The following is a 25974-nucleotide window of genomic DNA, read 5'->3' on the forward strand; positions in this document are numbered from 1 at the left end:
GCGCTGTCCTTACTGCCTTGCATCTGAGAAGTCATTACCTGGAATTCTGTGGGCTCCGACTGAGAACCAGCCGGTCATTAGAACATTCCACGGTTTCTAAATCAAAGTCCTACCCACCACATGACTTAGAGTTGTACCTTTTTCATTAAAGTGGCCAGAATGGTAAAGAAACACCCTCATTAAGCAACTGCCTGCTTTTAAACTCGATTTGTGCTTGCAAATATACAATTATCTCAGAAACTGTTCCCAGACTCTCCCTGGCTCCTGGAGAATGAGATTAATCACCAGGCCCCGCTCCGTGCGTGGCTGAGAATGGCCCGAGGGCCTGAGGCACAGGCTCCGTTCAGTTCACGGATGGTGGAGGGGCCAGGATGAGAAACTTGCATTGGTGGAAGTGGGGTGGCTTCCACTGAGGGTCCTTGACTCTCCATTGTTTTATTACTTTCAAATGAGGGACTGTCTTAGGCAAAATTGGTTACTGTTAGTGAGTAACCTGGGGGTAGGGTGGGGCTGGCATTGTGGCATAGCTGGTAAAGCTGTGCATTCCATATGGGAGCTGGTTCGGGTCTTGGCTGATCCACTTCTGATCCAACTCAGTGGAAGACGGCGCAAATGCTTGGGCCCCTGTCACCCCTGTGGGAGACCAGGATGAAACTCCTGGATTTGGCCTGTCCAGCCCTGGCTGTTACAGCCATCTGGGGGAGTGAATCAGTGAGTGGAAGATCTGTCTGTCTCTGTGTCTCTTCCTCTAACTCTTTCAAATGAATAAATATTTTTTTTTTAAAAGCAAGCAACCTAGGATTTTAAATTATAAATTTCAAAGACAGTAAAGCTAGGTTTACTGTCATTGTAAGGAATATTTAGCCAAAAAGGAAGGTTTTACTTAAAACACATTTGTAGCCTTTTAGATACCCTCACCCCTCCTGCTCTTGCCACAGTGTTGATTTCAGGGCTTCTGTGGCATCCAACTTCTGCCACTGTGCGAAGTGCTGGGTGTTTTGCTTTGCTTGAGTAATAACTGATGTCTGTCTGTCCTATGAGGGATGGGAAGGGGTCTACCTTGGCACCATTCTATTACTCACAGGAAGTACAGCAGCTCAGCCACAGCTGCCCGAAGGGAAGAGGGAGGGTGGGAGGAAGAGAGAGAGAGAGAACCTAACCCTAAACAGCCTCTGACTCCATGCAGCCTGGCCAGAGGTGGGCTCAGTGGTCTAGCCTGGAGCTCAAGTCGGCTGCTCAGAAGAGGAGGAGGAGGCTGGCATGCGACCTGCAGCAAGGCCAAGTCACCCGCTGTCTTCTGAGGTGTGGCTTTGAGACTCGGGGGTAATGGCTTTTATTTATTGTGGGCTACGGACTTTCTCTGGCCGAGCCATTCCTTTAGCTCCTACGGGCTTGAAACCACTGATTCCACCTCACCTTCCCTCCCTCATCCCAGGCTCACAGGGGTTGGCCCCGCACCCCTTACACACACCACTGCTGCCAGAGGCGCGGCCGTGGATGAGGAGTTACCTGTTCATTAAGCTGTATGACCTGTGTTTCTAAATCTTTATCAGATTTGGACGCTGAGCCACTGGATGAAGCTCTTTTGGCAGATGAGGGACGAGAAGGTGTGGATCCTGGTTTAGATGCTGGACTTGACTTAGCTGCACCTGGAAGCAACCAAAAAAAAAAAAAAAAGATAAATATTGGCAATGCTAAAATTGCTTTTAGATATGCAGTGAGAATATGATATAAAGGGGCTTTACTGTAAAGTCTGAGAGAGAGCTGCTGTCACACTTTTCCCAATCTAGAAGGAGCACCAGTGTGCTTAGGACAGGTGCACAAGCCAGCCACCGCGGCGTCCTGGCCAGCTCAGCCTTTGTGAGCACTGTTCTTCCCTCAAGTACCATGAGGTTAATGTGATTGCCCCTGCTCCCTCCAGAGAGATAAGACTAGCAGATTCCAAGGGATTTTAAGTTGTTTTTTTTTTTTTTTTAAGAAGAAAGGTTTTTAGATAGAAACTCAATTAGGGTGATAGAGTTTAAAACTAAGAGAAAAGACTGAATAATACTTTAGAAGAAATATCCACATAAGTGCATTTTTCCCTCTTTTAATATATTTTTTGCCATAGCCATTGACACAGCCCGGGGGCAATGTCATTTCCACAGCAGTGAGCACTCCTACTGCCCAAATCTTGGTTTCTAAAGGTTATTCTGTTATTCTCAAGGGCTTCTTCAGAAATGGCTGATTCTAGGGGTGGGGCAGGAATGAAAACTTGTGTTAAAAAGCAAGAATGTGCTCCAGGATTAATGTCACAAGGACATAGAGGTCAGCCTGAAGGGGCTCCCAACCAAGCCACACTTGGGACCATGCTTATCAGGGAGAATAATGGCTGTAAGGTAATGTATCAGATACACAGAAAGCCATCTCTTGCAATGAGAGAGTGAGTGTATGACAGTGAGGGCCTACATGCACGAAATGGATGGGGGCGGGGAACAAACATAAAGATCTTCTTTCCAGGACACCAACAGGCTGTGAATGCAGAAGAAACACCAGAATTAGAGAAAGGCTGTAACATCCATCCATGCTCCTGGCTTCCGCCTGGCCCAGTCCGGGCTGGCCATTGTGGGCAACGGGGGAGCGAAACAATGGGTGGATGATCCATCTCTCTCTCTCTGTCTCTCCGCACCCTATGTCTCTGTCTCTATATAACTCTCTATCCTTCAAATGAAAGTAAAATAAATGAAAATTTAAAAACCAGTAAGTAATAGCCAATTCCCAGAAGGCTCAAGGCTCAAGGACACCGAAACATGAGATGAAAGGTTGGGGAGGGAGCCACAGCATCAAGGTATTACACTATAAATTAAAGAGGGGAATGCACCTTTAAATGGGGCGGTCTAGGGCCAGCACCTTAATTCAATGGTCTACTTACCACCAGTGATAACGACAGACTTTTTTTTTTTTTTTAAAAAGGGAACATGGACTTAAGGTAAGACCTCACTGATTTGAGCTCAGCTCACAATACCGTGAGTATCTAGAAACAGGAATGGCCACTGCAGCCCAAACTGAAAGCATACACAATGAAGTTTATGGACTTCATGGATTAAGAAACCGGGGCCCATTCCTGGGTGCTCACTGACTCCTTTGTCCTCTGAATACAGTGCGAGCTCTGACGCAGCGCTGGGGCAGGAGTTCCTCCTGTGTGCTCCCCCCGGTCCAGTTCCCTGCCACAACTGTGGACTGTCTACCCTTCCAGCAGGCTTTCGGAGGGCAAGGCGCATGCCCTGTTTCTCTCCGTAACTCTGCTGGTGCAGCACAGCGTTCAGCTGAACATACTTTTGGTGAAAGAACAGATGTTTGAACAAATACCTGAACAAGCAATCAGACCTGTTTATGTGGTTTCCAACTTTACAATTTATTTCCAACTTTACAATGCAGCGATGCCAACAGAGCACAGAAAGCAGGGGGTTCCCAGGCAGCTATGGGACAACAGATACAAGTTTCAACCAATACCCTAATTACAAAGTAGCAAACAGGAAGACTATAAAATGTATGCTGTATGACTTCCGGTGCTTGCAGTCATTACCGAGGCGAGTCATGCACACACCCCAAGAGCACGGACAGCGCTGCAGCCTTTCGGAAGCGCACCTCTCTGTTCTCAAGAAGAAAAGAAACCAAAGGAATCTTCTTCAGAAAATACAAGGTGCCGCACAGTTACAATGCCACTTGGGATGCCTGCATCTCCTGTCAGAGTGCTGGCTCCGCTCCTGATTCCAAAGGCCTGCTAATGCACACCCTACGAAGCGGTGGTGATGGCTCAACTATTTGGGTACCTTCAACCCCCACGGGAGACCTGGGTTGAGTTCCAGGCTCCTGGCTTCTGCCTGGCCAGCCTCAGCTGTTGCAGGCATTTGGGAATGAATCAGCAAATGGGACCTCTGCCAGTCTCCCTCTCTCCACCCCTCTCTACCTACCTTTTAAAATCAACTGGGAAAAGAAATGCCTCATAGTCTTTACAGGGAATTAAACTGGGAATGACTTGAGCAGTCTGAGTGTGCACGGGGTAATTCTGCAGGGCCGAGAGAACAGCACCATGGCGGAAGAGTTTCCTGAGGGCTCTAGAGAGCGCCTGCTGGCCTTCACCTGTGACTGGGATGGAGCTGCAGGGATCCTCCATCTCAGAAGCCCATCCAGCACCCTCCTGCAACACTGCTTCTTAGTGCCATGGCGCGGGTTCTTGAACCCACGGTCACATTAAGCAGGTCAAGCCAGCAATGTGGAGGAGCAGGCAGGGAGGCTGGAGAGGGCACCCCAGCTGGGCAAGAGGCCTTCTCAGAGGGCAGCCGCCAGCCCAGCACTTGAAAACCATGTTCCTCCCGATGCTTTTAATAAGGAAGACCTCACGTCTTAATACAAAGACCGTTTAACAGAGAGTGGAGCACAAGCCATCTATGGTCAATGCTCTTGACTTGCATGTTATTCAGTCCTGCCACAGGCCACGTGCTGAAGGGCCCCAAACGATGAAGCTGCAGTCTCTGTTCTCCAGCAGCGCAGCCTCATGAGGGTGACACAGTCGCCTGCGAAGTCCCAGTGCCTGCAACATTCCTGGCTAGTGTTCTACGAGAACGCGGCCACCCAGCTGGCTGGGGCTACGCTCCCCCTGCCTGAACCACTCGCATGCCTGTCCCCACCACGCCCTTTGAGTGGCTAGGTTTACCATCCTGCCAGTCTCCATGCAGATGGCACCCCACACGGCTTGGTCAGGGCTCGTGCCAGCCGTGATGGTACAGCGCCTTCCATATCGGCTACATCTCCCACTGGACGGTGCAGGAGTCGCACCTGTTTTGTTTACCACCTACACCCCCGTGGCCAATCACAGCGCCTGACACACAGACACTCAATTTTGGCTTTCATAGTTCATGAAACAACTCCTGGCAGAGGCATTTCTCCCGAATGCAGGGAAAGCTGGAGGAGCTGAACCAATGTCAAAGTCACTGACAGGAAGAGCCAACGTAGGAGAGAAATGGAACAAAGTCTCCCGGAGAGTGAGCTCCTCCTCGGCTTCCTTTCAAGATTCCTTCCACTCTTGCTTAGGCACCTTCTACGTGGAATCGAGAAAATGGGTTGAGCGTGTAAACCCAGACAGCTGCCCTGAGTGGGAAGCAGCAAAGGGGCTCGTGTTGGGCTGTCTGCAGCCTCTCCTGTGTGAGACAAGCCCTGCAGAAGGGGCTTCCCTTACACAGCACGCAGCCCCTTCCTCCCTCCAGGCAGACCTCCCCAAGCAGGTCAGCAACGGTGACACAGCTGGTTGCAAACACGAAGCTTGGCTTGTAGACAAGCTCATGTTCTTACACGCTGCCTTGTGCAGTCTGATGTCAATTTCCAAAGAAACAGGGAAGGCACAGAAGCTGATGGTGGCCACTAATTATGTCTTCAAGACCTCATCAAATTCTGCTTGAAAAAAAAATGCAACTGTTTGCATAGAAGGAGAAGGGCAAGGGCCTAGGTTCAGTGAAGAGCAACTAGAGAGCAGCAGAGGAAGCTGGTGGGGAGGGAGAGGAGGTTAGGGAGAGAAACAGAGAGTGGGGGTGACTGCTGTACACGCTACACAGCGAAGAGGCCAGGGCTACTGCGCTGCAGCTGTTCCAGTTCCCTCCTGCCACGTGTAGCCTCCCAGGGACACCACTCTCGTTTTCTAGAGGAGACAGATCCCTGCCATGGACAGAGCCCGACTCTCCAAGTTGCGGTTCCTCACCACGGCACCTGAGTGTCACGGTGGAGGCAGCCCCGGTCTCTCACAGGCACACACATGTGCACCTGCAGAGCTACTCTGGTGAGGAGGAGGAGGGCAAGGAAAAGCAGGCCTGCTGTCCTCTGCTGCAAGGCACTGGGCCTGGGCCCCTCTTCCCCTGCACCGCTCAAGGGGTGGGCAAACAGCGTCCATCCCACCGCTCACAATCACTGACCTGGGACCCAGTGCAGGCTGAACAAAGGAGGGCACGGAACAGAAAACACGCGTGAAGATGTAATGAGAGACCATTAAACAATCCATATGTGACAGTTAAATCAGAGAGCTTTTGAAAATCTGATTACGCTGCTTGGAAAGAAACCGATCATAGAGGGAAACGTGATGAATGAGAGGCAGACACTTGCTACCTGTCTACTTCTACCTTCCAATGGATCCGTATGAAGAAATCAAGCAATAAGACATACATGGGAAAGAGCTTAGATTCTTCAGAAGCTTACTTCATTTTTTTGGTAAAGAAAAGGGTGAAATGCAAAGTTCATGTTCAAGAGTGCCAAAAGTGACCCTGCGTCATCACAAGCTACCATCTGATACAGAAGTAATTTACCTCTCACAGCTGCCCCATGACCAAAGCACCTTAAGAAATGCTAAATTACAAAAATGAAACCTGTCCTTACATCTCACGCTTTAGTTTTTAGAACAGTGCACAGGACGCTCAAGTAGTATATAACTGTAGACAGCTCCTGTCTCTGTTTCTTTAACTTGATTTCTGGGTCCTGCCATCTTCCAAATAACCCCATTCTGGAGTGTGTACCTAGTTCCTGGGCTCAGGTATCCTTCTCCCCCTTACCGGGGCCACTTAAGGTAAGAACGTCCTTAGGAAACTGCACCAGGTCAGTAAGCCCACGCTGACACAGCACTTTCACGCAGGCTACTCCGCACTCCAAGCTTGCGAGGAGAGCCAGCAACATCCCGCAGAGCATCCAATCCAGGCTGTAGATACGGAGGAGCTGACGAGCTGACTTCCTGCTCCCCAGACTGGCCCGCTCCACCAGTGGGCTCCCTGCTCCAGTGATGCCCATGTGAGGAACACTGACATCATGGCTTTTAAAGAGGGTATAGTGACTTTGGCGATAATCAACATACTTTCTCTTGCAGCTATCAAACATTTCAACGGTTTTTCTCCCCCGAGTTGCATTTGGTGGTGTTCTGGAAGCCCGGTGAGTGGTAGCCCTGTTTTTACAAGCAGTTGTTTTGCCCTCCAGCTTTTTTCTCCTTGATTTTCCCTTTCTAAATACAAAGGAGTTTCAGAAGTAGAGGAAAATAAACATAAACTCTGTGCAAGTCCCTGTCATTCTCGGAGTTTACCCACTGGATAGGGACATGATTTACGATGCTAGTCTTGAGCATTTGTGTCTTAATTGATGCCTTTAGGATTTGGGGTATAAATACGATTCTAAGACATTTTAACCATGGTTGTAAAAAAAAAAAAAAAAAAAAAACAGAGCAGCCTGGTTCACTGCCTTACTGAGGCCCAGTACATGGCCGTGTCTGATGTCAATAATTAGTAGCTTGCTTAATGTTTATGGAAAATGCTACAGCATTTGGGGCATATGAGGCCCCATGGATTTAGAAGGATGAAGCAACTCAAAGCACTGTACTTGGCTTTATTCTTCGGAGCCAGGGCTCTGCTGGAATTTAGAAATTCTTCTCACATAATCTTCTGTACTCCTTCTGCCAAAATCATAAACAGAGGAGCTAAAAATATGGCATTAATACTGTTGACAAGAACCACGGGAGACACTGAAAACATGAGCGTGTACACCATTCTCTCCCTCTCTTCTCAGGAAGCCACCGCTCTTCTGGTCACTCCCAATTCTCCCCTACTTTGAGACTATCCACCCTCCTCCCTCCTGCACAGAACTGGAACATGGCCGAGGCACAGCACATCTGCACCGATAAATCATCTGCAGATGACCTGACGTTATTTGCTTATCGCCTTCACTTAGTAAATAGATTTTATCTTTTAACCAAGATCATGAGTTTGGTTTTTAAAAAAAGAAACAATAAGGCCACTGCTGGGGGAGGTGGGGGAAAGAGTATGGGGCAGACTGATGAGGAAGAGTTCCCAAGGCAGGAGACGCCCCCAGTGACCCAGCTGACACCACAGCCACCATCCTGCGCAGGGTCACTGCCAGCTCCTGCACAGGTCTGATCACTGCGTACTCCGGAAGGGGGACCTGATCCTCTCCTCCTAAACGGCTCAGACCCCCATGTCACAGGTTCTGAAGTCTGTTCCGCTCTAAGGACACAAACAGCACCTCAGTGGCCAGCAGGGAGTCCAGATGGAACTTTTTTTTTTTTTTTTAAATAAACATGTTTTTATTTATTTGAAAGGCAAATGCAGAGACAGAGAGAAAGAGGTCCTTAATCCACTAGTTCAATCCCCAAATGGCCACAACAGCTGGAGCAGGGCTGATCCAAAGCCAGAAGCCAGGAGCTTCTTCTAGGTCTCCCATGTGGGTGCAGGGGCCCAAGTACTTGGGCCATCTTCTACTGCTTTCCCAGGCCATAGCAGAGAGCTGGATAGGAAGAGGGGCCGCTGGGATGCATCCTGGCACCCACATGGGATGCCAGCATCACAGGAGGTGGCTTTACCGGCTATGCCACAGTGCCAGCCCAACACCTGGGACTTTAACAGAGGTCCTGGGTGCCTTGGTTCATGAGATCATTAGGATGCAGTTCCCAGGCCCTATGGCTTTTGTCTCTGTCAGTGCAGCCAGTGTTCTTACTTTTTACTACTTAAATGCTAGCTTGTAAAAGTGAGTAGCTTGGGCCCAGTGTTGTGGCACAGAGGCATCCCACAGAGGCACTGATTTGAGTCCCAGCTGCTCCAATTCCTATCCAGCTCCCTGCTAACAGCCTGGGAAAGCAGTGGAAGATGGCCCAAGCAGTTGGATCCCTGCACCCACATGGGAGACCCGAAGAAGCTCCTGGCTCTTAGCTTCAAACTGGTCCAGCTCTGGCCGTTGCAGCCATCTGGGGAGTGAACCAGCAGATGGAAGATCTCTCTCTCTCTCTCTCTCTCTGTATAACCCTGACTTTCAAATAAATAAATAAATCTTAAATAAAATTGAGCAGCTGTTCCTTGAGCCGCTTGGGGGGTGGTGCCATACCATGACCATGAACCACACTGATCCATGGGAATGAAGACCTGGGACAGAACTGGGATTCCTTCACCTTGCATGCAGAGAGGCAGTGCCAAAGTGGGGGCTCCGTGGGCGGATGTCCTTCCCAAGAATCTTGGCATTGCCACTTGAGAGAGGAATAGCAGTGCCTATGTCTTTCAGAGTTGGGAGGAGTATGAGTTAATACATGGAAAACTCATACTCAAGAGTCTGGCATATCCTAAGCATTCAATAAATGGTAGCTGGCATTACAATTCTCACTCAGCAAATGAGACCTTATTTAACTAATGACAACAAAGTTCACTTAACTTCATTGCTAGACACTAGCAAATTAAAAACCAAGCCGCTTAAATGATAAGAAAATTAGACTCATCTTTAAAGACAACCTTTATGAAAGTTGATTAACAATGGGTGGGGATAGGCATTACAGTGCAGGGGCTAAGACACCACTTGGGATGCCCCCATCCCATGTTGTAAGGCCTGCTTCATGGTCTGGACCCCTGCTCCTATCAAGCTCCCTGCTAATGCACATCTTGGAAGACAGCAGATGGTTCAAGTACTTGGGTCCTTGCCACCCACGTGGGAAACCCAGATGGAGTTCCTAGATTTTGGCTTCAGCCTGGCATGACACTGGCTATCGTGGGCATTTGCGGAGTGAACCAGTGGATGGAGAAACACCCCCACTCCAGGGCCTTTCGAATAAAATGAAAACAAAAACCAAAAACCAAAACGGAATAACCTATAGCTCACCAGAGGGCTCCAAGGCGTCAGATCTCCCCACCCCATGCAGTCTGTATCTTGAAAACCAGTTGTCATGGCCCAAGTCCCTGTGCTTCTTCTTAAATCATTCTGATTCATTCACTCACACAACAAATATTTACTGAACCCCTGTTATGTATCTGGCAAGCTTTTAGGTTTTTGGGATAAAATAATGAATGAACCAAAGAAGATGCCTGCCCTTGTGGAATTTATAGTCTGTTTTTTTTCCCCCAAGATTTCTTGATTGATTTGAAACAGAGAGATTGGGACGGGGACACACACACACACACACACACACACTTATCTTAGGGAGGGAGTAGACAGAGATGTATCTTCCATACTTCCATATGCTGGTTCACTCTCCAAATGGGCCAGGCCAAAAATCAAGGGTCTGGAACTCCATCCATGGCTCCCACATGGGTGCAGGGGTCCAAGTACCTGGGCTGTTTTCTGCTGCCTTCCCAGGCGCATTAGCAAGGAGCTGGATTGGAAGTGGAGCAGCCAGGACTTGAACTTGGATTATATGGGATGCCGGTGACACAGGTAGAGGTTTCCCCACTATGCCACAATGCTGGCCCCAGGATTTACACCGCAATGGGGAAAATGGATAATCAGCCACCTACTACGTAAATGATGGAGTAAACTAGAAAGTACTATGGAAAGAGGGAAGCAGGGCAGGGTGGGGCTGGCAAAGGGTCCATTTACCCAGGGACTGTGGGGACACCCTGAGCACCCTCCATCGTTCTCTCTAGTCTCAGATCCTCACTCAGGCCTAAGGGACTCCCATGGGCCATACTCAGGCTAGGTGCACGCAAAAGACAGAGCTCTAGCACACTGAACACCAGAGAGCGCCACTGGCAGCTGCTCTCTGCAGGAGTCAGGAGGCAGGCTGCCACAGACGCCAGGAGGGGAGAGCTACAGCCGGCAGGTGTGGGAGTCACTGTAGCTCAGAAGGTTCATTCCTCTCCTAACAACTCCACAGTCACAATGTATGGGATCCTAGCAAGGGATGGGCCAGGTGCAGGAGTAACCATTAGTGACTTCAAGGTCCGGCTGAGGAAGTGAGGTTTGAGCCAAGACCTCAGGGAGGTGGAGAGGGCAGCCATCTGGACGGCCCGGTGCACAGCAGTGCAGGCAGCAAAGGTGCAAAGGTCGTGCAAAGGCCCTGCTTCCCCTGGCTGGGTGGCTGCAGCAGGTGGGGCACTGCAGGAGAAGAGATGGTCAGAGAGGAGTCTGGAGGGGCCGGGCACCCAGGACCTCACTGGCGGCTGTCAGGAGGCTCCTGGGCACGGTGGTGTGAGCTGCCTGCTGTGTTGAGAACACACCAGGGAGGGAGAGGTGGCAGTGAGAGCAGACACAGGAGGGCCAGTCAGCAGGCCACCAAGTAATGCCTCTACGCATGAGAAAGATGAGCTTTGTTGTATTTGTTTATTTATTTGGCAGATAGAGTTAGTGAGAGAGAGAGACAGAGAGAAAGGTCTTCCTTTCGTTGGTTCACCCCCCAAATGGCTGCTATGACCAGAGCTACGCTGATCTGAAGCCAGGAGCCAGGTGCTTCCTCCTGGTCTCCCATGCGGGTGCAGAGGCCCAAGCACCTGGGCCATCCTCCACTGCTTTCCCGGGCCACAGCAGAGGGCTGGACCAGAAGAACAACCGGGACTAGAACCCGGCACCCATATGGGATGCCGGTGCCACAGGCGGAGGATTAATCAAGTGAGCCACGGCACCGGCCCCCTGTTTTGTTTTTGGTAGAGTATTTGCAGCACTGTAGTTTACAAAATGCTATTCTACACCCTATAGAACAGTGACTACATGCACAGCTGTGTTATATAAACTCTGTCTTGTGACGTTAACAGCAACAAAAGGACCTTCTGTGATCAACGGCACTTGCTATTGATTCCAGAGACACAGGGAGGCAAGAGCTGTGAGTCCCCGGCTCCGGGGTCATTCCACGACCTGATGTGTGGCTCTGCCCTCAGAGAGCACACCGGTGAGGCATGTTGCAGGTCAGGAGCCCCTGCGGAGGTGGGTGCTGCTGCACTGAGTGAACAGCACCCAAGGGTTCCTCAGGACCCCTCTTTGCTGCCCAGCAATGGCAAAGCTGCCCCAGAAGCGGGCAGAGGCTGGCTCCAGGGTGCGTGTGCGTGAGTGGCAGCACTCACGCTCCGAGTTACTTCTGCTCTGCTTACTGTCCCTGCTGCAGACGATGTGCTTATTTTTAGCCGTCATGTGATTCTCCAGTATTTTCCAGGCTCTGCTTGAGTCACTCTGGTTTCAGAGAATTTTTCATAGGGCAAAACAACATGCAGGAAAGTACTCTGGATCTTGAAACAGCTCTGCTATTAAACATTTTAACTTTTAAATACTTATCTCAATATGGTATGCATTTCTTTTGATAAACTACTGACTTTTCATACCTCTTGCACCTTGGCAGAAAATGAAGCGAGGTTCCAGACACCTTAAGTACCAGATTCCACCACCATCTTAGTCTAAAATACCATTTTCCAGTCATTCTCAGAGCAGTAGAAATGGTGAAAATCCATCATTGCAATAAAACTCCCACACATCACATCCCAACAGTAACTCAGAGGCGTATCCCCTCGCCTGCTTGCTGCAGCCGTTGGGGAAGGCAGTGGCTGGCGAGCCAGCCGCCAAGAATAAAGACGTTACCATGACAACGACAGCCCGGTGCCACTGTCCTTCTGGCACCCAGCAGTCATTTAAGGAAAGAGCTTATAAACTAAGGCAGCCATTTTTTGGGAACACAAGTGTGGGGAGCAACTCGGACTAGACTAAGTTACTGGAATTAAGACTTATTCTATGCATCTGCTCTCCCACAATATGGCGCTGGGAGAGGAGAAAACAGCTTCTACACAGCTGCCTCCAGTTCAGCCAATAAACTGTAGGACTTGCTCCTGATTGGAGGAGAGCAGCGTACTCGGCATGTGGGCAGCCGAGATAGGATTGGCGGAGGAGGACTATAAAGGAGGAGAGAGACGGCATGCACCAGGAACATCTAAGGGGAACACCTGTGCAGCCCCCGAGAGAGCTGGCCGGCGGTGTGCCGCTCCCCTGCGGAAGTGGGGAAAGTGGCCAGGGGGAACCGCCCTTCCACGGAGGTGGAAGGGACGGCAGCCAACCCGGGAAGAACCAGCAGCAAACCCGGGGAGGGCCGAGCAGACGAAAGAACAGCGCAGGGTCCTGTGTCGTTCCTCCACGAAGACGGGGAGTGACATAGTGGTGCCGTGACTCGGATAGGAATCCTAGGAGGGAAGAAACGGGAAGAAGTGGAAAATGCCGGAGAGAGAGACTAGCAAACAGCCTAGGGAAAAGCCGGACGAAAAAGGTGCCGGAAGAAGCTATTGAAAGCCTAGGCATAGACTCAGATACGGACTACAGGGGGAAGCTGGGAGAAATCTCTAAGGGCGAAAGTGAAAGCTAGAACAAACAGACTTGGATACGGACTGTGGGGAGAAGCCAGGAGAAATGAGGGAGGAATATTGTTGGAAGAAAACTTAGGGAAACATACCGGGTAGAGAAAAATGTTAGGGAAATTGAAGCCGCGGGGGGCAGGCCGAGGCGGAGATGAAAGCTACTTTGGGATTCTCAAGTTAGCCCGGGAATAAGGGGCGAAAAGTTAAAACCAGAAGCGGAAACGTAAGCCAGGTTGGAATCCGTCTGATTAGCCCGGGGAGCAAAGGACGGGAAGCCAAATCGTGGGGCGGAAACGTGAGCTGGGTTGAATTCGCCAGGTTAGCCCGGGGAACTTAGATTGAATGCTAGTGGCGGAGACGTAAGCTACGCTGTGTGACTCGCGGAGGCTGCCGTGCGCAGAGAGAGCGTGCGGGGCACAAGTAGATAGGGAACGCTGGGCTAGTGCGAGACCGTGGAGTGTGCGCGCGAAGCCGAGCCGCGCAGAGCCGGGAAGCCGCCGCGGGGCGGGTGCCGAGAAGCAGCCTCGGGGCGGGCGCCGGGAAGCCGCAGGGATAAGAGAAACAGAAGTTTAGAAGTAAAATGAGAGAAATAGGAATGCTGGTAGATAGAAGTAAAATAGGAGAAATAGGAATGCCCGGAGATAGAGAAATAGAGAAAGGCCTCCCCACAACACAGCAATGAGAGAGCTTGGATTCGGTCTGCCTGATTAGGAAGGCGGTGAGCACCTGCGGGCGGCTAGCAGCTTATGCGCCGCAGGTCACCGAAGACAGGCACGAATTAACATCAATAAGGACTCCCCACAATACCGCAATGAGAAGGCTTGGATTCGGTCTGCCTGATTAGTAAGGCGGTAAGCACCAACAGGCGGCTCGACCAGAGTATGAGCTGCAGGTCACCGAAGATAGGCACGGATCAACACCAATAAGCCTCCCCACAATATGGCAATGAGAAGGCTTGGATTCGGTTTGCCTGATAGGGCTCGTAAGCACCTGCAGGCAGAGCAGAGCATGCGCTGCAGGGCACCGAACACAGGCACGCATCAGCGCCTAAAAACCTCCTCACAACATGGCGAAGAGAGGACCCGGATTCGGTTTGCCTGATTGATAGGACTTGTAAGAACCTGTGGCAACTCTAGCAAGCAGAGCAGAGTGTGTGCCGCGGGGCACCGAAGACAGGCGCGTATCAACGCCAAAAAATAAAAAGAAAGGGGGATCTGTGGGGAGCAACTCGGACTAGACTAAGTTACTGGAATTAAGACTTATTCTATGCATCTGCTCTCCCACAATATGGCGCTGGGAGAGGAGAAAACAGCTTCTACACAGCTGCCTCCAGTTCAGCCAATAAACTGTAGGACTTGCTCCTGATTGGAGGAGAGCAGCGTACTCGGCATGTGGGCAGCCGAGATAGGATTGGCGGAGGAGGACTATAAAGGAGGAGAGAGACGGCATGCACCAGGAACATCTAAGGGGAACATCTAAGGGGAACACCTGTGCAGCCCCCGAGAGAGCCGGCCGGCGGTGTGCCGCTCCCCTGCGGAAGTGGGGAAAGTGGCCAGGGGGAACCGCCCTTCCACGGAGGTGGAAGGGACGGCAGCCAACCCGGGAAGAACCAGCAGCAAACCCGGGGAGGGCCGAGCAGACGAAAGAACAGCGCAGGGTCCTGTGTCGTTCCTCCACGAAGACGGGGAGCGACACACAAGTACTTCGTTCCTTTGGGATAAACTGTCCTTTAATTCAGAGTCCTGATGACTTCCAGCTAACAAGCCCAAGGCTGTTGGTTGTTTTTCTGATGGTGGCAAGCTTGCTGTGCTCCATCAATACAACCTCACCCACACACCCCTGCCAGGTGAGAGAGATGCTCCGTGGCCACAGAGCAGGGTGGAGGCAGGGGAACAGAGAGCCGTGAGCAGAGCCTGCTTGAAACATCACTCTCCTCTACTTCCCCCAGATGGGTACTGCTTACAATCCTCTGCTTCATCAACCAACGACCCAGCCAGAACCAGGTGTGCCATTTACCCTTGGTTTCTTCCCCGCCTTTACTTCTCACATCCCAGTAGTCACCCCATCTGTGAGTGTATCTCAAAATCTCTAACCCACAGTGCTACCACCTTCCTGAGGTTAGCCTCTTGACCCACAGGTTAGCCAGTCTTCTGGACTGCACACGTGCAACTTCCAACATGGGTTCTCTACACATTGCAGAGCCAAGTTCTGCTTTAACCTTGCAATGGCTCCCAACAGTCTGTCTAATGAAGGGTAAACCATGTGGGACCAACAGCCCTTAAGATGTCTCCCAGCCCGACCATCTCTGCTTCCTGGTGCTTATGCCTCCCTCTGTAAAACACTGGGCTCCCTGAGTGCAGGTGGGACACCAACCAACAGATTGCGGCAAAGGTGATGGGGGGTCTTGCCACCATCATGTCACTCCAGAGAAGACACTGACTGGTAAACATGCTGGCCAGAGTCCTCCTTGTTGGCCCCCAGGGAGTAGCTGCCATAAAGTGAGCACTTCTGTTGGAAAAGCCCAGGTGGCAAGGAGATGCACATGGCCTCTAGGACCTGAGAGTGGCCTCCAGCAGGACTAAAGCCTAGGTTCTGTAGTTGCAAGGGAACTGGCAAGAATCCAACGGGGCTTGGAAGTGTGTCCTCCAGTTGAGACTGCTGACACCACAGCCCCTGTGGATCCCCTCACTGCAGCCTGGCAAGCCTATACAGCAGACAGCCCAGCTAAGCTGTGCCTGGACTTTAGAATCTGTAAGATAAGACAGGTCTTCCAAAGGCTCATGGGAAACACAAAGTATGCAAAAACTATGCATGGTTTTTAGATTGTTTTAGTATCAAAACAAATTTATCCTTTAATTCTACTTTCTCACAAACTTTTATTCGTGTCTGTTGTTTTGGGTGGCTAAGTTAGTGATTTTCCCCCGCTGGTATCAACAGCAATGGCCGTGCTGCAAGGGAACCCTTAGGAGTCAAGATCCATACCGAACACCATGGGCTCCAGTGACCACTGCACATGGATGCTCTCGACTTCCACGTCCTGTTCCTTCTGTCTGGAACGCTCATCCCCACCCTGCACCTGGCCTTCTATGCCTTCATCAAGTCGAAGCTGGACTTCATTTTTTTTTTTTTTTTTTTTAGGTAACCTTTACAGAACATGCTGGAGCAGCTCAGGTAGGTAGTCTTCCTATATTCCCCAAGAGCCCTGACCTCACCTTGTCATTACTGGTTATGTGTCATCAAGTTTTGCTACTAGGAAACAGGGTTCTTGTCGGAATCATTGTAGACTTCTAGAATCTCTATACGATGCCACAACAAACACTTGTTCAGAGACAAAATGAGAAAATGAGGCTTTAGTTATAGCTTTCACAAAAAAGACAAGGCATCCAAAAAATAGAAATAATTTGTTGTCTAAATTTTCAGAGCTACTGTCTGGTGCACAATAGTACTTTCTTTTAACATTTTTATTTAGGAGATGTAGAGAGGGAAATAAAGAGCAAGACAGTGCTCCTCCTTCTGCAGGTTCACCCCCCACCAATGCCTACAACGCCAGGGGGTGGGCCAGGCTGAAGCCAGGGGCCAGGATCTCTCACATGGATGGCAGGGACCCAAGAAATTGGGCCACCATCTGTTACCTTCCCAAGGTCTGCATCAGCAAAAGCTGGAGCTGGGAGCAGGGCTGGCACTTGAACCTGGGCACTCTGATATGGGATGCAGGTGTCCCACGTAGGGGCTTAGCTTTTATACTAAATGCTACCCTACACCATGCACTTTCCAAGTTACAGAGCAAAGGACTTCTGACAACGGAGATGGCTGGAGAGCACTTCAGAGACAGCCATGTGTTGGCTTCCGTATTGCATTTTCCTTGATCCCAGTGAACACTGAAGGAATTCAATTTACATTCATTCAACTCGACCAATATTAAAGAAGGATCCCCTATGTGTCAGACACTGGGGAACAACAACTGAAAAAGAATGGGTTTACAGTTTAGAAAACTTGATTCAAAGAGATTCTGTGAAATTCTTCAAGTCAAAATGGTAAGCTGCCACTTGGGCTGCCCACTTCCCATACTGGAGTGCTGGTTTGATTCCCGGCTCCTCCACTTCTAAACTAGCTCCCTGCTAATGCATCCTGGGAGACAGTAGATGAGGGCAGGGGAGAACTGGATGGAGTTCTGGCTCCTGGCTTTGGCCTGGCCCAGCTTCAGCTGTTGCAGGCATTTGGGGATTAAACCAGTAGATGGGAGATCTGTGATTCTCCCTCTCTGTCATTTTGCCCTTCCAGTAAAAGTAAATAGGGGCCGGTGCTATGGTGTAGCAGTTTAAAGCCTTGGCCTGAGGTGCCGGCATCCCATATGGGTGCCGGTTCTAGTCCCGGCTGCTCCTCTTCCTATCCAGCTTTCTGTCTGTGATATTCTGCTTACAGAAGCAGAAGGAATGCTAAGTCACCATCTTCTGAGATCTGACGAGGTTTGCTCAGGCTGAGAAGCAAACTCTTAAGTTATGACACCTGTACATGGAGCAACCCGGGGAGGAGGGGCAGAACGGACAAGTACTGTGAAGTGTGTAAGGGTCGGCTCTGTAAGAATGACTGCTACTGTGTGCAAAGGGGCTAGGGTGGCGTGCTTTCCAGCACATTCTTGTGCAGAGCCATGTGAAGGGACAGCGTCTGGCTTGCTGAAATACATGCGGATGTTAGCGCAAGGACTTCCTGTTCACGTTGAAACCTCTCAGGCCATGTCTGCATGAAGTTCTGTGAACTGAGGGGTGAGAATTCAGGGATTGGCAGTCTTACTAATCCAGGGCTTAGAATTCTGGGCTTTATTCACATCTCTGCTTTTGGACTGGAATAAGTGACCTCCCATGTCTTGTATTTAGAAATACAGATAAAATACAGTCACTCTCACTGAAGACCCTACTGTGAGAATGAATGGGAATATTTTCAAACTTTTAAAGAAGTCATTCTTATTAAAAAATCATGTCATCCCCACAGAACAGTGTGTGCTCACAATGTTGTTTCAAACATTAGTCAGTTTGCAAAAACTTTTATTTCCTCCCTACACTATGCAATCTGAGTTGTTTTGTGAAAATTTACTGTGGTTCAGTATAGTGTGGGGAGGAGATAAGAATATAAAACAAGACTCTAGCTGTGATATTTGAAAGAAGCAATATAATATAATGGCTACAGAGTATGGGCTCACAGTATGGAATCCCAGTGTCAGGATTCAAATCGTGAGTGCTGGGCTTCTAGAGTGTGAACCTGGCACAGTACTGAGCCTCTCTGTTGCTCAGTTTTCTTATATGGAGGTAATAATAATACATACCTTTTAGGTTTGCTGTGAAGCTAATGAGCTAATCCATTAAGTGATTAGAACTAGGTAGCACTTAGTATGTGCTCAATATGTATTTGCAAATATTATTCCCTTTACATTTTAAAGGTGTGCACTTCCCCTGTCATGAAAAACCTTCTGTTCAGGTTACAGTTTGATTTAAGCGTTATACCTCTACAGTAACAGGGCCATGACGTTTATAGGCTTTGGTCTTGGTGCTTTATCAAGTTCTAGTTTTAGAGAAAACTGTGTACATATTTCGATTCCAGAAATCTAAAGTAAATATTATAAATTGATTTAGTAAATCATCTGCCAAACATGCCGTCTCAGTAAGCATACACATCGGGGTGGAAATGAAAAAATGCATGACTTCCAGAAACACTGCCGGGGATATCCTCAATTCCTCATGCTTCTTGGCTCTTCTCTGAGTCCAAAATTAAAACCTCGCAGACATGCAGTGTCCTGGCCTCGTCTCTTCTGCTGCGGTTTTATCGTCACTACAGGCAGGTTCTGCAGTCTGAACGCCTGCGTTCCATCTGCCACCCATCCCCTCACCACCGTTCTCAATGTGATAGAAAACCATGACATCGTGAGTGAAGTGAGGCCTTAGGTATGAGGGCAGCTTCAATAATGAGACAAAAGAAGCCCAAAGGAGTTTGCCTGCCTCTTCTGCCATCTGAAGACATAGCGAGAAGGTGCCATTTATGAAGTATGGGCCCACACCAGCCACTGAGTCTGCCAGCACCCTGATCCTGCCTTCCCTAACCCCAGAACTGTGAGAAAGCAATGTCTGCTGTTCGTAAGCTATCCAGTTTATGCTAGTTTCTTTTTATTTTTCTTTTTATTTTTTTTTGACAGGCAGAGTGGACAGTGAGAGAGAGAGACAGAGAGAAAGGTCTTCCTTTGCCATTGGTTCACCTTCCAATGGCCACCACGGATGGTGCGCTGTGGCCGGAGCACTGCGCTGATCCGATGGCAGGAGCCAGGTGCTTCCCCTGGTCTCCCATGGGGTGCAGGGCCCAAGTACTTGGGCCATTCTCCACTGCACTCCCTGGCCACAGCAGAGAGCTGGCCTGGAAGAGGGGCAACCGGGACAGAATCCGGCGCCCCAACCGGGACTAGAACCCGGTGTGCCAGCACCGCAAGGCGGAGGATTAGCCTAGTGAGCTGCGGCGCCGGCCTATGCTAGTTTCTTATAGCACCTACAGGGACTAAGCCAGTGGTGACATGTAGTTTTAATTACTCTTTGAGGAGAAAGTATCCCAAAGCATGGCAAAGTGTCTTATGTAACTAGTTTAGCTACAATAGTATGGAACTGAAAGAATACAACCACCACTACTCCTATTTTTCCAGGGAGTAGGGGATCCTTTCCAAGAATTCAGTTAGCTGGGCCATTAAAGTGTTTCTTTCCATGTTCTTCAGGTCTTATTATAGCTAGGACAGCAGCCATTACCTGCTATGCAGCTTAGCAATCAGAGCATTTCTGAATAGGAATAGGCCAAGGGAATGCAATGCTGATATGGTACACGGGTTATATGAAAGATACAAATGTTATTCCATATAATAATGGGAAGTGCTAACATCTGTTTGAAAACAAGCCTTGCTAATTACAGGGATGGTAAGAAAAATCCATCTCTTCCTTGTATTGAGTTTGTACTGTCTGAGCTCTGAAAATTAGCATTTAATTCATGAAAAGGTAGACAGTGGGTAGGAGGGTATATAGTTAGGTGACAGGGGACTGCAAAATCGTAGCCTGAAGTACATAACCATGACTCATCTTGATGAAGGGACCAGAGGGCTCCAGGAAGTCCAATGCCATCATGGATTGTGTTAGTTTATAGAGCAGATATGAGACAATACATTTCCTAGAGTAAATGGTGGCTTTGGGAAAAGACCAATATTTGAGGCTAAACAATGGATTTTTCTCAAAAGGCAAATGGCGATGTACATCTTGAAGACAACAAGGAAAAAGAAGTCCTACGTGAGGGCTTAGGCCTGAAGCTAAGGTAGGGACCTCTTACATGGGAGTTAATTTCTCGAGTACTTTCCCCTTAGACTCTGAGTTGTGTCAAAAACATCAACACTCTTTGCAGTGATGTAACAAAACCTAGTCTCTACAACATTTACATTCGTAGTAACTAGGATGTAATCCAAAAGCATTTGACGCACAAAGAGCCAGAAAAATGTGAAATATTCTCAAAGGAATGGGGAGTTAACAGATGCCAACTGTGAGATAGCCAGGATGGTAGAATTAGCAGAGAATTAAAGTAGCTGCCAACCATGCTTAGTGACCTAAAGGAAAATATGGTCACAATGAATGCAAAGGTGGGTGACTCAGCAGAGAAGGAAGAAACAAAAATAAAAATAAACCCTCAAAAACACAATAGCTGAATTTTTAAAATGTGCTCAACAGAACAGAGATGACAGGACAGACAGGGGTGAATGTGAAGATTATCAACAGAAACCTATAAAAGACGACAGGAAGTAAAGATTGGGAAAAGTTCAGAGACCTGCAGTATAATTTAAAAAGCTCTAAGATATTTATAAGTAGAGTCCTAGCAAGAAAGGATAGAAAGAATGGAGGTGAAAAACTATTTGAAAAAAAATAATGCTGAAAATTTACCAAAGACATAAACTTATAGATTCAGCAAGCTTAATTAATACTAAAACAAGATGAATTCCACAGTCCCATGATTATACACATCAACAATCACACTACTGAAAATCAGACAAAAGGGAAAGTCTTTACTGCGCCCAAAGAAAATGATATACACCAAATAGGGGAAGATGATTTGATGACTGTGCAATTCTTATCTCGAAAATTAGACAATGATAACATCTTTAAAGTGCTTGAACAGGGAAAAAAGGTTTCAATCCAGTGTCTAGTGAAAATATTAAGAATTAAGGTAAGACAAAGACATTTATAGAAAAAGGAACACTAAAATAGGCATTGCCATTGAATCTTTACTATAACACAAAACCAGAGGGAAACTCAAGATGTTCAGGAATGAAGAACAAGGGAAATGGTAAAAATAGAAAAAGTTACTATTTTTCTTTAAAATTCATTTGAGAGAGTGATAGCCAGAAAGAAAACATATATTTATTTATTTGAAGGGCAGAGGGACAGATACAGAGAGAGAAATCTGCCATCCTCTGGTTCGCTCCCTAAATGTCTACAACAGTGGGACTGGGTCAGGTTGAAATCAGGAGCCCAGAACTGCTTGGGTCTCCCACAAAGGTGGCAGGGACTCCAGTATCTGAGCCATCACCTGCTGCCTTCCAGAATGTACATAGCAGGAAGCTGGAATTGGAATCACAGCTGAGACTCACACCCAAGCCCTCCAATATAGAATGCGGGAGTCCCACAAAGCATCTTTAACTGTGCTGCCATCCATCCCATATGAATATAAAGCAGCACTACTTACTAGGAATTATATGAGTGACATAAGTAATTTAAAATTTTCTAGTAGCCACATCAAAAAAACTAAGAGACTATTTTCAACATATGCAAAACATATACACATTTATGCATGTAATCAATGTAAAAATTAGATATTTTACATTTTTCATAAGTCTTCTAAGTCCAGTATACATTTTAAACATACAGTTCATTTTTTTTTTTTTGACAGGTAGAGTTAGACAGTGAGAGAGAGACAGAGAGAAAGGTTTTCCTTCCATTGATTCACCCCCCAAATGGCCACTATGGCTGGCCGCTGTGCTGATCTGAAGCCAGGAGCTTCCTCCTGGTCTCCCATGCAGGTGCAGAGCCCAAGCACTTGGGCCATCCTCCACTTCCCTCCCGGGCCACAGCAGAGAGCTGGACTGGAAGAGGAGCAACTGGGACAGAATCCGGCACCCCAACCAGGACTAGAATCCGGGGTGCTGGCGCCGCAGGTGGAGGATTAGCCTAGTGAGCCGCAGCGCCAGCTGCAGTTCATCTTAATAAACATATTTCCAATGCTCCAAAGTCACTGTGTATAGCAAAATGTGGGTTTAGTGTAAAAGTTATATCACTTATATTTTACTGTATGTAGCTATGATAACTATGATAAATATTGAGGGGGTTGAAAAGTTTCATATCTTATATGAAGTTATACAATATTAATTTAAGTACACTATAAAAAAATAAGTATTTTAATCTTTAAACACCAAAGACTTAATATAAAGATATATAGTTAAAAAGGCAATGGATAAATTAAAATAAAATTCTGAAACGTATTTTTAAAATCTAGAAGAAGACAAGAAAAAGAGAAATGGTGAAACCAAAAAACAGAGGGGGCAAAAAATAAGACAAATGATAATATGGCAGAACTAAATCCAACCAGATCAGTAATCACATTAAATATAAACAGTCTAGACACTCCAATTAAAAGGCAGAGGTGATCAGAATGAACAGAAAAACTAGACCCAATTATGTGCCACCTACAAGAGAAACATTTTAAACATAAAGACAAAGATGGGTGGAAATCTAATCTATCATGGGGAAATATATATACCAGGCTAACAGAGAGTGTTAAGAAAGCCAGTATGGTTATATTAATTTAAGGTAAAATAGATTCAAAACAAAGAGCATTGTTAAAGAGGAACAGTCCTCTCCCCCCCAAAATGGACAAATCGACATGATCATTTACCAATCAAAACCTGCATGCACCTAATAAAAGCCAAAATATAGAAAATAAAATTTGAGAGAATTAAAGGGAGAAATAATTCCACAATCAGTGAAGGAAAATTTAACACCCTCTATGCAGCAATTGTTAGAACTAGACCACACACTGGGGTAAAACAAAAACAAAAACAGAAAACTTCTGTGAGGATCTGAGTAACACTATTTTTTTTTTTTTTTTTTTTTTTTTTTTTTTTTTTTTTTTTTTGACAGGCAGAGTGGACAGTGAGAGAGAGAGAGACAGAGAGAGAAAGGTCTTCCTTTGCCGTTGGTTCACCCTCCAATGGCCGCCGCTGCAGCCGGCGCACCGCGCTGATCCTGGCAGGAGCCAGGAGCCAGGTGCTTTTCCTGGTCTCCCATGGGGTGCAGGGCCCAAGCACCTGGGCCATCCTCCACTGCACTCCCTGGCCATAGCAGAGAGCTGGCCTGGAAGAGGGGCAACCGGGACAGAATCCGGCGCCCCGACCGGGACTAGAACCCGGTGTGCCGGCGCCGCAAGGTGGAGGATTAGCCTATTGAGCCACGGCGCCGGCTCTGAGTAACACTATTAACCATCTTGATCTAATGAGATTTCTAAAACAATACACAATGAGCAATTGCAGAACATATATTTGTTTCAAGTGCATATGGTGCCTTCACTAACAGGCCATATTCCGGGACACAAAGCTGAGATGAGAACAAGAATAAGAACCACTCTAACTGCCATGATTCACTGCCTCTTAAAAAACAACACAAAACAAAACAAAGTAAAAGCCAAAAAAAGGTGTGAAGTGCTGCTGACTTGGATTACAGGTGCTCAATGAAGGCTTGTACATTGCTAAACAAATAAATGAACACCTTTTAAGGCTGTACTCCTATGAAGAGCCTCAGAGAGCCTACAATTAAAGGTGACTGAGAATGAAGAGTATTTGAATATTCAATAGTTTTTGAAAAGCATTATTGGGATTTACTTAAATCTACATTTAATTATGATTGTTCAAATACATTATTCTATGCTTCTTACGTTGTTTCCTTTTTAAAACCAACTTCTCTAGCATTTCTATTAATCTGATTTTCAGACTGAAACACTAAAGTCCCTAAGGCAGAGAGAAAGCTCAGACTACAGTCCCACAGCAACTCTAAATCCATCAGACTATATTTGTATATATGAGTTTGATTTAAATAAGTCAATGCATGTGAATTTGCAAAGTAGCTAAGCTATGGTTGCTATAGAAACCATAACTTGGAATCTCCTTTTAAGTCCAGCAAGTACGCACACGTAAAAATGGATCCCCGAGACAGCTACCACGAGTTTTAAGTGTGGCACCCAGCAATAAATTTATGAACATCATGATTCACAGTGACATGCACTTAATAGATATCTACCATTATGAAAACGTGTATTTTAAAATATGGTCATGGTTGGCAGATTAAAACTGATTCAAGATGCAACCCCTCAGAATGGAGACAGAATAAAACTTGCCTAGCAACCAGTAACGCTTATGTGACAACCTCTGGTTATGCCAAAGCTTGTCATGGGACAGGTAAGTTGCCCAACTACACACAGAGACCAAACTACTCAATGTCTTCTGTGACTCCACAGAAGAAAAGCTTTTATCTGTACTGAAGAGGCCGGAACATCTCACATGTTCTCACAAAAACAGAATGCACCAAGTAGGTGCAGTGTGTATTTCATTTCGTATTTCACAACTACGCAACCTCTGATGCACGGCAATAGTAGTCAGTATGATGTAAAAGCACAATTTTTTTCCTTGCTAATATAAACAGATCTCTCAATTACCACGTGGATAATCCACTCTGTGAAAACTTCTTCCACTCTAATCTGGCCTCTTTGTCATACAGGACGCCTTAGGACTACCACTTACTGCTCTCAATGCGTAATACTACAGGTAGGACATGCAAGTTAACTTTAATATTAGCCTAAGGAAACATGTGGGGAAAGATAAATCCACTGCAAAATGAATCAAGTATTCCAAAGTCTAACAGGGAAAAATAATTGAGGACCTTCTTCTGTTTACAATTATACCAGCCATGGTTTGTTTTGCTAATGTATATAATTAAGAAATGACCAAGGCTTGGAGGCGGGAACAGAAATTACCGCTCACTGACTAACCTGGCAGTGCTGCGAGACAAATGGGATACAGATATGTGAACGTCCCAGATGGCTGATCCTCATCTCATCAAGCACTTTAACTTGCCCTAAATTTTTGAATGGACAAAATTAGACTTGTATGTGAAGAGAATGGCTTTGAGTAGTTTCAGACCAGATGGAGGGAGACCAGTATAGAACTGCAGAAATAATTCATGGGGGAAATGACTCCAGGCCAGTATTAAACAGAGAAGTACAGCAGAATCCTAAGAATCAGGAGTGATCTACCAGAGTATGGATGACTGCATGCTGGTGTCACACACTCCAGGAGCTACTGGAGTCCTGGAGCTCACTGATTTTCTAATAGAGATCCCAGGATAACAGACTCTTTAGTAAGGTTTTGTTGGCTTTTTTTTTTTTATGGTTTGTCTCGTTGATACCTGTGTACTTCTTGTCCTAATAAAGTTATGAGCTGAGAAATCAAATTTCCATGTTTATTGCTTTTTTTTTTTAAGATTTATTTGAAAGGCAGAGTTAGAGAGGTCAATCTTCCATACACTGATTCATCCCCCAAATGGCTACAATGACCAGGGCTGGGCCAGGCCAAAGCCAGGTGCTTCTTCAAGGTCTCCCATGTGGGTATGGGGGCCCAAACACTTGGGCCATGTTCTGCTTCTTTCTCAGGTGCATTAGCATTGAGCTGTATCAGAAGTGGACCAGCAGGGACTTGAACTGGCACCCATATGGGTTGCTGGTGTCACAGGCAGCAGCTTTACCCACTAGGCTACAA

General features: G+C 47.3%; 1 protein-coding gene across 6 annotated transcripts in view; it reads right to left on the reverse strand.

The window, feature by feature from the left end:
* The window catches only part of MAPRE2 (microtubule associated protein RP/EB family member 2), a 163127-nt gene that overhangs the window by 13201 nt on the left and 123952 nt on the right, over positions 1-25974 (reverse strand). For all 6 annotated transcript variants that reach the window (XM_070050305.2, XM_051852031.3, XM_051852029.3 and 3 more), the window contains one exon: positions 1510-1649. In XM_070050305.2, the coding sequence (XP_069906406.1) occupies positions 1510-1649 (140 nt within the window). The remainder of the gene's footprint in view (positions 1-1509; positions 1650-25974) is intronic.

The sequence above is a fragment of the Oryctolagus cuniculus genome, chromosome 10 (genome assembly GCF_051225735.1).
Source record: "Oryctolagus cuniculus isolate XC-2025 breed Fujian yellow rabbit chromosome 10, ASM5122573v1, whole genome shotgun sequence".
Classification (NCBI taxonomy): domain Eukaryota; kingdom Metazoa; phylum Chordata; class Mammalia; order Lagomorpha; family Leporidae; genus Oryctolagus; species Oryctolagus cuniculus.